This window comes from Astyanax mexicanus, chromosome 11, assembly GCF_023375975.1.
Source record: "Astyanax mexicanus isolate ESR-SI-001 chromosome 11, AstMex3_surface, whole genome shotgun sequence".
NCBI classification, from domain to species: Eukaryota; Metazoa; Chordata; class Actinopteri; order Characiformes; family Acestrorhamphidae; genus Astyanax; species Astyanax mexicanus.
In genome coordinates, this window is record NC_064418.1 from 39167869 (window position 1) to 39182070 (window position 14202).

General features: G+C 39.4%; 1 protein-coding gene across 3 annotated transcripts in view; it reads left to right on the forward strand.

Moving 5' to 3' along the window:
• slc4a3 (solute carrier family 4 member 3) overlaps nucleotides 1-14202 on the forward strand; it is a 108334-nt gene that overhangs the window by 47489 nt on the left and 46643 nt on the right. For 2 of the 3 annotated variants that reach the window (XM_049484888.1, XM_022680181.2), the window contains exons 3-6: nucleotides 3583-3739; nucleotides 8610-8857; nucleotides 10625-10800; nucleotides 12566-12786. In XM_049484888.1, coding sequence (XP_049340845.1) covers nucleotides 3583-3739; nucleotides 8610-8857; nucleotides 10625-10800; nucleotides 12566-12786 — 802 coding nt within the window. Of the gene's footprint in view, nucleotides 1-3582; nucleotides 3740-8609; nucleotides 8858-10624; nucleotides 10801-12565; nucleotides 12787-14202 lie in introns of those variants that run through there. The other variant, XM_022680183.2, reaches the window with a different exon arrangement.

A 14202-nucleotide genomic window follows, 5' to 3' on the forward strand; every position in this document is an offset into this window, starting at 1 on the left:
AAGGTGAGGATTCCAAAAATACTGGAGAATATGCAGCGGATCCCCTGGAAGGAGAAGCATGATATAGTGGTTTAATATAAAACAGGGCGAGTTCGGGGCATCGTGAGTGCTTTTACACTCTCTCAGTTTTACTGAGCTGCCCTGTGTGCCCAAGCCTGTTGTGCCTTTCAGAGGGTGTGATTTATCGTTTGACTCCACAGGTCGGCCATCTTTATGAAAGTCAAGCGTTTGAGTGGAGATGAAACAGCGGACGCACGGGGGGCAGGCGCCCAGAGCTTAATGAAATGTTGTCCTGATTAATTCACGCAAAGCCGAGGGACACGGACGACAAAGAGGACTTTGTCTGCCTTAATTAGTGGCTTCCAGTTCTGCCATCGCTTTCACGCTTTGCCGTGTTTGGCCCATCTGCTCTGATTAATTATCAGTAGGCACTTTAAGAGGCCAGCTCCATGAGGCCCTCTCTGATGGAGAGAGACGTTTAAGAGGGAGCCTTGTTAAATCCCCATTCGTCTGCAGAGCAGAGAATGTGTCACTTTCTGTGGCGTCGATAAACGCCTTGCAGCACTCTGGCACTTCTCCTCCATTTCCTCTTAAACACCAGCACTGTTGGTTTAAACTCTGAGAAGTCTGGAGTTATTATTATTGTTAGGCCTGTCACAATAGGAATTTTTTGTGGGCGATATATCGTCCCAAAAATTATTGCGATTATCGATATTATTCTCATTTTAATACCATTTTATGTCACTGATATAATGATAATAGAATATTAAACAAAGAAACAACTGACAACAAAAACAACAAAAAATAAATTATGCCATTTTAAAGAAAACTACATTTTAATAATAATAATAATAATAGTCTTGGAAATAAATATTTTTTCTTCACCTACTGCAGTACAAACATACAAATATACACAATAGACAATATCACGATATCACATAATATTGAGGTCATGTCCATTTATTGTACGATAAGTTGATAATGTGTTCATTGTGACAGGCTTAATTATTGTTTAGCTATAAGTTTTATTTACAGTATATTAGATAATTACACTTGTGTATTTACATAATGCCTTTTTATAGTTTAGGCAAGAATACACTGGAATAACTCTACATTATCTTCAGTTACGTTAAGTACATTATGATAAATACTACAGCAAGAGTCCAATAAAAATACATTATCAATAATTTGGAACATTTCAACAGTGCATTTTATGGTTAAAAATATTTTTGCTTTTTATTATTATTATTATTATTATTATTATTATTATTATTATTATTATTATTATAAATAGTAGTAGTAGTTAAGCTTCAAAATTAGGTTGCTACTGACTAAAAAAAGAGAATAATATCTCAATGTTTAACCATGAAAATATAGGTAATTTTTTCTACTAATACTAAAAAAAAAAACAGTTGCAAATGTCATGGAAAAGTTGCATGTAGAAAACCTTGCTTTTAAATATTTGTATTGAAGAATTCAAAATATAATAACATATCAAATTGTGCTTTTCTATATGTTCAAAATATGCACTTTCAGTAGATATCTCCACCTCTTTTAATCCACTAAAAATAAGAAATTATTCAACAAAATTCAAGGCACATGGTTCATGGGGAGGCATTTTTCTAGATCTTAAAGAGCAGTAAGCTATTTATTTATTTATTTTTATTCCTTTTGCTTTTGGTGACCAGCGGATTTTTGCACATTTTTTATTGTTTGTCTGAGAGTGGAGCTTGCGTCTGTGTGAGAGCAGTTGCGATTGTTGATGGCGAGGCTCCAGGCTTGCCGCATGCCTCCCACTGGGCGGGTGACATTTACTCTGACTGATCTGTCGGCCTTGTAGCCTGTCATCCTGCTTCCCTCGACCCGCCCCATAGCTCCTGGACCTCTTCAAACGCTGACATGAAAGCATTCGGGGCTAAGAGGCCAACAGATACTTGTCTCGCTGTTACCAGCGTAGCTGCTGCAGGGAGTGTTACTCATGATGAGGTATTAGGCTGGTGGTAAACTGTACTGCAGTATACGCTCTAGTACTGGGCCATAAAGTACTGTATGTGTTTGCCCAAGCTATCACATCTGTCCGGTGAACTGTATGTAGCCTAATACACTGCCTGTCTAAAAAGAAGTCACCACCTGGATTTAACTAAGTAAATGATGTGGGGATGATGGTTGATGCTGCAGTTGGTCTGCAGGTCTAGGTTCAGCAACAGTATGTGCTGAAAGAATGAGGTCAGCTGACTACCTGAATATACTGAATATAGACCAGGTTATTCCATCAATGGATTTTTTCTTCCCTGATGACATGGCCATAATCCAAGATGACAAAGTCAGGATTCATGGGTCTGGAATTGTGAAAGAGTGAGAATTCAGGGAGCATGAGATCATCAGTTTCACACATGGATTGAGAGAGTTCACCACAGAGTCCAGATCTTAACCTCATTGAGAATCTTTGGGATGTGCTGGATGGAGAAGAGCTGCTTTGTGCAGCGGTCAGACTCTACCATCATCAATGCTGCTGCAAGATCTTGGTGAAAAATGAATCCAGCAACACTGGACTGAAATAAATCTTGTAAGATCGCAGAAGCTTATTGAAACAATGCCACAGGGAATGCGTGCTGCAATCAAAGCTAAAGGCGGTCCAACGAAATGATAGAGTGACCTTTTTTTTTGGTGCCGACTTTTTTTTGGCCAGGCAGTGTACCAAACTCAGTTTTTTTTTATTTATTTTTTTATAATTTTTCCTATTTTCTCCCCAATTTACACGGCCAGTTACCCAACCCACTCATTAGGACTCCCCCTATCACTAGTGATGCCTCAACACACCAGGAGGGTGAAGACTAACACATGCTTCCTCCAATACATGTGAAGTCAGCCACCGCTTTTATGCTAATGCAGCATTGCCGAGCAGCATCACAGCGCGCTTGGAGGAAAGCGCAGCGGCTCAGTTCTGATACATCGACTCACAGACGCCCTGTGCTGCAGACATCACCCTAGGAGTGATGTGGGGAGAGAGCGCCATCTACCCACCCAGAGGGAACAGGGACAATTTTGCTCCCTCTGAGCGCCGGCAGCTTGATGGCAAAGCTGCATGAGCAGGGGTTCGAACCTGCGACCTCCAGCTCATAGTGTGCTTTAGACCGCTGGACCACTCGGCGCCCCCCCAAACTCTCAGTTTTGACTCAAATGCAAATCAAAATCAAATCGATCTCTTGAGACATCACAGATCAACATTTGAGCCATAAAATTGTCCTATGGGAATGTACAAAAGGTGTAGAGCATATTATTAGAAGAAATTTAGTTTACCATTAAATATAGGAACTTTACAACTAGAGACACAGTTACTCTTGTTCAGAAGGAGTATATCATTTATATTGTGCCTATTATGCCTATTATATTGTGAAGCTTTTAAGAGTATTTTGATTTACCGGGTTTTTACCAACAATGCCTGTCATCAAGCCATAGCAACAGAGGAACAGCAGCATCTGTAGGACAATCCCTTTTAACCCTTTATAGTTCATAACCAGACTCTGTTAAATGTCAGATACTGACGCAGTGGTTGTGTTTGTTCTGTGTTCTGTTCTGCAGGTTCTGGCTGAAGAGGAGAAGGGCTCCACAGAAGGGCTAGAGGATGAAGACTGGGAGAGGGCTCTGTCTGTGGAGCGGTTCGGGGACATTATTACAGAGTCAGGCACCAACGGTGCAGACAAAATGGGGCGCAGCTACAATGAGAAGGACTTTGAATGTGAGTCAGTGTGTAGTACAAGGGTGGGCGATATGGTTTTAAAAGCGATATGGCTTTTAATATCATCATATTATGATACTATAGTAGTTTTATTACTAGAAGTATTTTTGCTAGGCAATATGATAAAATACTGCAAATAATAAATGTTAAAATTGTTCCATTGTAACAGTTTCAAAGATCAGGTAGAACCAAAACAATAGTATCTTACCAAGACTGTGTTTAAAACTAAGCAAAAAAACATGAGAGTGAGTGCTATAACATGTAATATTGCTACTGCTGTGCTGCAGCCGTAGATCAGCAGAGCAGTGCCAATATTACACATTATAGCACTCCCTCTCGTGTATTATTGTGATTATACCACAGTTCCATTATCAATATTTAAAGAAAGATTTTGAGTTAAAGAGGAAGAGAAAATTAAATCTGTTTGGTTATAAACACTCAGTGAGTTAAAATAGTTCCATTGTTGCTCCGTGTGTAGCTTCGCTCGCTGTTTGGCTTGTAAGCGCTGCATCGTTGCTAGGTTACCTGTACGTGTCGGAGTAATACATGGAGAGCTTCGGTTACAGTGCATTACCGGCTGATAACGGCACTCATAGAACGCCTCTCAGCCAATCACATTGCAGGGTCGGAACTCAAACACAGTTTGGGATTTGAAATCAACCACAGCCCTAATTACATACCAGATAAGAGCTGTTGGAGAAACAGAAGTTTATGTACAACTAATTACACACACGTACAGACATACTATTACACATATACTATTACACATATGAAAGTACACTTACACACAAGACACATGTGCAATTACTTAAAGCAGCACTAGGTAGGATTTCCTTGATTTTTTTTCTTTTTAAAGAAGTAAAATTACAGGTTGAAACTCACTGCTGCGCTGCATTGAGGTGTAATAGGAGCAATAGCGGTCCTCTTGTGTCTGTGCCGGAGCTCCTCTGAGCTCAAACCAGACTCTGTATGTTTTCCGAGGCGGCCGCGACCAACACTCGCAAGAACTGCGACCTGCTTTCCGACCTTTAGTTCTAACAGTTCTACAAGGACTACTGGTTCATCTTTCAGACACTCTGGCAGAAGCTGGAAAGGATCGAATGTGTCTGTGAAAGCCAGAAAACGAGAAAGAGAAACTAATCCGTCTGAAACATTTATTACACTCTACAACGGGGGAGCCCACAAGCACAAAATCTCAATCCTACCTTGTGGAGCTTTAACCTGTACAACTGTAATAAATCTGTACCAGTGTGTTCTTATGTTACAGTAGTTAAAATGTTATTATAAGGATAGTGAATGTGTAACTACACAATTATTAGAGATATGTATTATAAATTTGAACCAAATAAATTAATATAACATAAAAAAAATTTATCAATGCTAAAGTGCAGAGTCTATGTGCATAATATACAATAATTACAAACAAATATACAAAAATACTCTTAAAGCTTTACAGTAAATAGCGAAACTTGCTAAATAGACTGATATTAAAAGTGATTATTGTTACTATTTAATTATATCAATTCTGTGCACGATATGACAAAGCACACCCCTAGTGGTTTTGTGCAATTAAAAAATGACTGTATATGTGTTTCTGTGTGTGTGTGTGTGTGTGTGTTTAAGGATGGGAAATCAGTGAGGTACTTTAGTCCTGACTGCTTTCCCAGTCAAATAGTGTCTGGCCTCGTTTGCTCAGCTTGCACAGAAACTTGCAAATGATCAGCCATTGTTTTTTATAATCCGCCCGTGTCACAGAGAGCAATCTCCTCTGAGAAATGTTGCACCTTTCCAGCACTTGGCCTCCACTGCCATAGCACTGGAAAACATTTAGACCTGAGGAAGAAAAAAAAACAACATGTCATACTGAAGCTCATCCTGAGATGGATGGGTTTCGCTCTCCCTCCTGCTTTTTCTGCGTCTTTCTGTTTCCTCCACTGGTGTCCTTTGGGACCACTTGTAAGCCAGTTCCTTCCAAAAGCCCTATAAATCATAGCGTGGCTGTCCTCTTACATGTTGGGACAAATGTGTGATGTGGGAACCAGGTTGTGATAAAGGAGACAGAGAGACCAAGAACAGCACTGATAAGAAACAAACATAAAGGTGTTTTGTAAAACATTTAGTTAAAAAAAAATATATATATAATAATAATAAGGTTTTAACAAGGATGTGTGTCTTAAAGATCTGATTCCATATTTTTTTCATTCATTTTAAAGTGTCTAATTGTGGTCTCTAGTATGAATGAATGCGTTGTGAAACAAAAGGTGCTCCGGTGTTTCTGTATAGCCCTGTTTCATTTCACTGAATTAGAGGTCTCTGAAGAAATACAGGATGTCGGCTCTTGCTCATGAATATTAATACATGCAAACATATCGCCTCTGGCTAACAGCACTGCAACAGAGAATGCCTCTCAAATTCAAATAAAGGCTCTGGTACTGTGCTTTGCTTGAATTGTAATATTAATAATATTATAGTAATATTAGAAATAGAGATGAAAACTTCACTCTAGACGTGCTATGCGTGGGTTTTGGTCAATTTTAGGTCAATCCGGAGAGCTTTGTCAGTCTGGACAGTTGATCAGATTACATAAAAAAAATAAAATAATAATAATAATAATAATAATAATAATCATAGCAGAGCTGCATGAGGCCCCTGGGTTACAACTGCAGAAACCAATTAAAGCCAGTGTTGTACTCCTGTAGAATGTGGAAAACTAACTGTGCCTTGTGGAGGAAGCCCTGAACACCACTATAAGTCCATCACTATAAGCAGTGAGTATCACGACAAACAGTTCATACCACATTTTATACAACAGTTAGTTCCGACCTCACAATCTGATTGGTTGAGAAGTGTTCTAGCCGTGTTGATATTTGTGATAACATCAAGCCTTCTCACACTAAACCTGTATTACTCCATCGACACGTTGCAGAGTAACGGTGTATATACACAGTACAGTATTGAATCACCGGCACCAGCAGCAGCATTAGCTTAGCACAGGCTAGCGCTCAGCCACGGCTCACTCGCCTGCAGCGGTGGCTCGTCCTTTGTGGAAAAAAGGGAAGGAAAATCGCTCGGTTAATGCCGTCTGACAGCCAGAACGGTAACCAGCCAGGCTAGGCTAAGCTAAGCTAATGCTGAGCTAAAGCAAGCAACGCTAACCTAACCAAAGTCCTGCCAGCTAGCTAAAACGAACACCACCCAGCAAAACAAGCAGAAATGCTCAAAAAATGTGCAGCGTTCAATGGAAGACGACTCCACGGAGCAGGAGAGGAGAGCATAAGAGTTATTTCACAGTCCTAATGTTACCATTTTCGCGTATTCCCAACTTTGCTTTCAAGCTAACTTTCGTGGTGTTAGTCTATGTAAACCATACACTGTAAAGTTAAGTTTCAGTTCCGTTACAGTTGTTGTGGAACTACTTTTTGGCGGAAGGCACAGTCCATATTAAAGCATATTCACTCTTAATTTCTTAAAGTTCTTTGATTTATTTTCTTAATTCATTTTGTAAAAAAAAACGAATGTATAAAAGCAATAGAACACTCGAGTTTGTGTGTTATCATGAATTACATCACCGCTGTGAGGATCTACGACAAATCCTAGCCGTGATGTTATTCGTGATAACACACTCCCTCTCGTGTTCTTTTGCTTAATAACGAATCATGTCTAAATTTATGGAATTGTTAGCGTTTTAAATGACCTTTCATCCAAAAAGAAAAGTGCATTTTTTTCTTGAGGGACAAAATGCAGAACATTCCAAATGCCCTTTATTATGATTCATTACTAACTAAATGTAGCATTTAGCTCCACCATTGTAAGTCTATGTTTATTATACATAGAAATGTAATAATTTACACAACAAAAAAAGAGGAGAAAAAAAAAACTATATAACATACAGGCATGCACCACGCATCTATTTTTTCCGCTACTGTATATTTACTCAGTAGTTTGTAAATGGAACAACATGGTCTACACAAACAAACTCTGATTGGCTTGACTAATATACTGATATAATTTCACAGTGCATTACTTGCACTCAAGGAAATAAATAAATAAAACCTTCTTGACCGACATAGTCTTGTAAATGAAAGCTAGCTGTCCCTCCACATTATCGCTAATATGGTATATACAATTATGAACTACAGTGTGTTTATCTCTCTTGGCTCTGGCCGTACACCAAGCAGCCATAACATTAAAACCTCTGACATTGGGTATGAACCGCTTGATTATCTGATAGCAATGGAAACTGTCAGGGGGTTGAGATATACAGCTCTGGGAAAAAATATGAGACCACTTAAAATGTATGAGTTTCTTTGAGTTTACCAAATTGAAAACCTCTGGAGTATAATCAAGAGGAAGATGGATGATCACAAGCCATCAAACCAAGCTGAACTGCTTGAATTTTTGCACCAGAAGTGGTATAAAGTTATCCAAAAGCAGTGTGTAAGACTGGTGGAGGAGAACATGCCAAAATGCATGAAAACTTTAATTAAAAACCAGGGTTATTCCACCAAATATTGATTTCTGAACTTTATGAATATGATCTTGTTTTCTTTGCATTATTTGAGATCTGAAGGCTCTGCATATTTTTTGTTATTTCAGCCATTTCTCATTTTCTGCAAATAAATGCTCTAAATGACAATATTTTTATTTGGAATTTGGGAGAAATGTTGTCTGTAGTTTATAGAATAAAACAACAATGTTCATTTTACTCAAACATAAACACTATAAATATCAAAATCACAGAAACTGAAGTGGTCTTCCAGTCTTCCAGTCTTCATTTATTAGCATGCTCATATTGTTTAACAGTTTTATAGTAACATTAAATCATTTAAAATCTTTCCTGTTATTGTCCCTTTCTTTTTTTTTTGGCCAGACCACCGCCATACGTTCCACCACACCCACCACCCCCTGTCCACCCACCTCCCCCCACAGCGCTTCAGGAAGAGGGTGCTCAGCATGGACCGCCGGCGCAAGAAGAAGCGCAAGAAAAAGAAAACCTCCATGCCTCCCTCTGAGGTCACGCCCACCATCCACGAAGTAGATGAAGAAGAGGTGGAGTCTGAGATGGAAGGTCAAGGCCTGGCAACCACACCCACTGAGGCTGCTGTGCAACAGATGGAGGTAATATATTATAAGATACAGGTGATATATTTTCACAGATTACTTCGGTCCACTTTAAAACTGAATGAAACGTGTTAAGATGCGTGTTTGGATGGCTGTTACTTTAAAACTATGAAGTTACTTTCACTCAGTTTATTAAGATGCCAGTTAGTCCTAGTACTAAAAAGTACATTATAATTCTTAAAGTACATTATAATACTAAAAGTATGAATGAAAGCTAAATGCATGTATTAGAAATGTGTCAAAAATCTGGAAATGTAGGGCCCTATTTTAGTGATCTATAGGCAAGCAGTCAACCGTGTCATTAAAAAATAAATAAAATGTCATTAATAAATCATGTGTGTGTTTTGGATGTAATGTGCTATAAATCAATAAGCTTGTCACTTACCATTCCCTGTAAAAGCCAGCTACGCTCTGACTTGGCGGATCGCTATTTCAGGGACGCAGTTACCTGGACATGCCCAGGGCTTCTTAGCCTAGATTTTAGACTAGCACAGATTCTCATTTCACAACAAATTTGCAACCTCTCTTGTCCACATAGCTTGCAGAGTCTGGAGGTGATGAGCTGCTCTCCAGTATCAACATCACCATATTTTCCTTAAGTTGTTGTCATTTTTTACTTCTATTCTACTTTTGACTTAGACTTTTACTAGTGGGCTGGGTACATATACATTTTGTGGGTATAAATGTTAAAATCTCAATAGATAGTAATGATTTATACAGTGGTTTTATGTTTTATGTGCTGTTTAATCCTTTAATCCACCAGATTTCTGTGCCACTCTCTTTCAAGATCACTTGTAAAAAGCACTAAATAACTGAACTAATAAATAAATAGATTTTTATTATTATCAAGGGTCAGCATTCTTTAGCCAATGATAATATCCATATGCTTTAAAAGTATGATGTGTATCATAATTAGTCATGATACAACAAAATACTGTCATATTGTCCAAACAGATATTGACTTAAGACTGGGGTTTTAAAGTTGGCCTCTTTTCCAGGACTTTTATTAAATTTGCTTAATTGTAACAGGATCCAGAAATAAATATTTACTAGTATACGACAGTTAGTTCTGACTCTGCAATGTGAATGGCTAAGAGGCGTTTTTTATAAGTGACATTATCAGCTGGTAACCGAAGCTCTCCATGTATTACTCTGCCACATACAGAGTGAGTAACCTAGCAACGAAGTATAATCACAATAATACACTCAAGGTTTGTGCTATAACGTGTAGTATTGGCACAGCTGTGCTGCGGTTTTAGAGCATAGACCATAGAGCAGCACAGCAGTGCCAATATTACAGGTTATAACACGAAACCTTAAGTGTATTATTGCTTAATTAATAATCTCTGGCACATAATGCTATTCACAAACCCATCACAGTCATTAGATTGCAGTATAAAAATGTGGAAATGTGATATTCTACAGAAGACAGTTAGAAACAGTTCCCAAAAGTGTGCAGTAAGTGAATGACAGAGGACACATTAGAACAAAGCCCATCTGAGATACGAGCACTTAACAGCAAACAAACAACAAATGGAAGATACAGATCTGCTGAATGTGTGTGTGTGTGTGTGTGTTTGAGGGCACTGAAAGGTGTGCAGGAGGGAGCTGTTAAATGGCAGATATAGATCTGCTTACAGAACATTGGGCAGCCGACTGTCCTAAAAGAGCAGCAGAGTGAGAGCTTATCAATATAATCAGGTGAGGGAAACGGCTGGCTGCGTGTGAGGTGATGAGAGGGTAACGTAAGTCGTCTTCTCTCAGTTTAGTTTGGGGAGTGAAGAGCAGCTGGTGCCCTCCCTTCCTCTCTCCAGCTTCCACGTGGAAAGTGAAACACCCCCCACCCCAGAGCAGCCCACCGCCAGTACTGCAGGAGCACAGCAGGAGGTGCCACATGACAGGCAGGAAGAAGAGGAGGAAGAAGAGGAAGTGTCCATCAGGTAGGCTGAGCTGCACCAAAAAAAAAACAAAACGAACTAAAAGTATTTACTGGTTATTCTATATTACCATATTATGGTGCACTTAAAATCCTTTAATTCTCCCATAAAAAATCGATAGTGCGCCTTATGTATGACTTTTTCCAGTCAGGTTGTAAGGAGCAGTAAAGCCACTCTGCTGATATGCAGCGTTGTACAGGAGTTTCAGTAAAAAGCTAGTTTCTCCAGCACCAAAGCTGGAGCAGTATTAGCATTAGCCGCTAACCACAGCGCTAGCTCTTTCATAGTTCGCATTTACTGTGTTAAAACAAGCTACGTGGGACAAACCGCTAGCTAATAGCGCCCTGGCCTAGCAAAACACTCAGGGTTCCTCAGTGTAGCGCTGTCAGGCAGCTTTTACTAGAGCTAAGCACTGCTAATCGCGGCTAGCGCTGCTGCTAAGCATGCTAAAATACTGGAAATCTAAGCTTACTGTAAAAAAAAAAAAAAACAGAAGCACTTTTCTCACCCAAATAAACAGTGTTCAGGAGAGAAATCTGTGTAGATTGACATTCAGCTCTTTTTTGACTTTGAAAGATTTTTTATTTTTTTATTTAAGATTTTTTGTTTTGTATACTTAGCTTAGCTTACATAAAAGTTGTCAGCAGAGGAAAGCATGAAGTGCTAGAAGATTTTGCGGGAAAACACTGCTTGATATAACACAGTGGATCAACTTTTATGGAGATGTGGATTTCATTTTCCAGCAGGACTTTAAGCACACTGCCAAAAGTATTAATTGGTCTTATACAATATTAAAATTTTCAGGCACTTATCAGCAATAAACGAAATAAACACCTAAAATAGATCACTTTCTTGGATATCTGTGAAGAGAATTTTATAAGGACTAACACTTCACCTTCAAGCATACATATCCTTTCACAGTCTCTAGACAAGAACACACTCAGCCTTGGGAAATAGAGAGGCTGCACCGTGAAAGACTGTAAAAGATTAACACAATATATTAAATCATTAAACTGCATGAAAACAGCCAGTGGCCTTTTTAGACTGACGCTGATACCTTGGAACTAATGCTATACTCTACCTCCCTCTGCTGGCTGCTAATGGGGATTGTCTTTTGCTGTTACTGCTTTACTGATACACTTACAGCTCTGGAAAAAAATATAAGAGATTTCTGAATCAGTTTCTCTGATTTTGCTATTTATAGGTGTATGTTTGAGTAAAATTAACATTGTTGTTTTATTCTATAAACTACAGACAACATTTCTCCCAAATTCCAAATAAAATTATTGTCATTTAGAGCATTTATTTGCAGAAAATGAAAATTGGTTAAGATAACAAAAAGGATGCAGAGCTTCCAGACCTTAAAGAAAACATTAATTTGAGGAGTTCAGAAATCAGTATTTGGTGGATTAACCCTTGATTTTAATCACAGTTTTCATGCAACTTGGCATCATGTTCTCCTCCACCAGTCTTACACACTGCTTTTGGATAACTTTATGCCACTCCTGGTGCAGAAATTCAAGCAGTTCAGCTTGATTTGATGGCTTGTGATCATCCATCTTCCTCTTGATTATATTCCAGAGGTTTTTAATTCGGTAAAATCAAAGAAACCCATAATTTTTAAGTGGTCTCTCATTTTTTTTCCAGAACTGTATTTCAGTCAGTTAAATAGGGTTTTAAAACATTTGGAACATGCATGGTGTTTGCATCACCTTTAGCGTCTATGATAATGTATTGTTTCTGCATCTGTTGCATCTGTGTCCTACAGGTTTAGCCCGTCTCCAGAACCGGCCAGCGTGAGCACGAGAGGGTGGTTCCGCCGGAAGCCCGTCCACCGGCTGACCGGAGCCCAGCGCACCAGCTATGACCTGAGGGAACGCATTTGCATCGGCAGCATGACGGCCATAGAGACGGCAGTGTACCAGAAAGTGCCCACAGATGAAGCAGAGGCCCAGATGCTGGCCACCGCTGACCTGGACGACATGAAGAGTAAGACGCCTGGCTCTCAAACAACATCTGCGCTTCTGACTCACTCGAGAGAAATAAAAACTATAATAAAACTAGAAAAGGTAAAGTTCGTGAACGAACTTTAAGTTGGCTTGGAAAAGAACGCTAATAACGTTAAAAAGTTAAAATGGTTGCTAAGCTTTTTCCGTCTGAAGAGTGTGAAGACTCATTGATTTGCTGTTAACGCTAAATGCTAAAAACGCTGAAATCTAAAAACATTTGGTTAAACGCTGAAATCTAAAAATGTTTGATTAAACGCTGAAATCTAAAAACGTTTGTTTAAACGCTGAAATCTAAAAACATTTGGTTAAACGCTGAAATCTAAAATTGTTTGATTAAACGCTGAAATCTAAAAACGTTTGGTTAAACGCTGAAATCTAAAAACATTTGGTTAAACGCTGAAATCTAAAAACGTTTGATTAAACGCTGAAATCTAAAAACGTTTGGTTAAACGCTGAAATCTAAAAACGCTTGTTTAAATGCTGAAATCGTAAAACTTTTGGTTAAACTTTTGATTGCTAATGTGTTGCTAGGCGGTTGCTATTATTTCTGAAAAAGCTGCTAAGCTGTTGCTAGGCAATTGCTAATGTTTTCCAGGTGGTTGCTAGGCAGTTGCTAAGTGGTTGCTAGGCAGTTGCTAACGTTTTCCAGGTGGTTGCTAAGTGGTTGCTAGGCAGTTGCTAACATATTCCAGGTGGTTGCTAGGCAGTTGCTAAGTGGTTGCTAGGCAGTTGCTAACGTTTTCCAGGTGGTTGCTAACTGGTTGCTAGGCAGTTGCTAACGTATTCCAGGTGGTTGCTAGGCAGTTGCTAAGTGGTTGCTAGGCAGTTGCTAACGTTTTCCAGGTGGTTGCTAAGTGGTTGGTAGGCAGTTGCTAACGTTTTCCAGGTGGTTGCTAAGTGGTTGCTAGGCAGTTGCTAACGTTTTCCAGGTGGTTGCTAGGCAGTTGCTAAGTGGTTGCTAGGCCATTGCTAACGTTTTCCAAGTGGTTGCTAGGCAGTTGCTAAGTGGTTGCTAGGCAGTTGCTAACATTTTCCAGGTGGTTGCTATGTGGTTGCTAGGTAGTTGCTAACATATTCCAGGTGGTTGCTAGGCAGCTGCTAAGTGGTTGCTAGGCAGTTGCTAACGTTTTCCTTGTGGTTGCTAAGTGGTTGCTAGGCAGTTGCTAACGTTTTCCAGGTGGTTGCTAGGCAGTTGCTAAGTGGTTGCTAGGCAGTTGCTAACGTTTTCCAGGTGGTTGCTAAGTGGTTGCTAGGCAGTTGCTAACGTATTCCAGGTGGTTGCTAGGCAGTTGCTAAGTGGTTGCTAGGCAGTTGCTAACATTTTCCAGGTGGTTGCTAAGTGGTTGCTAGGTAGTTGCTAACATATTCCAGGTGGTTGCTAGGCAGCTGCTAAGTG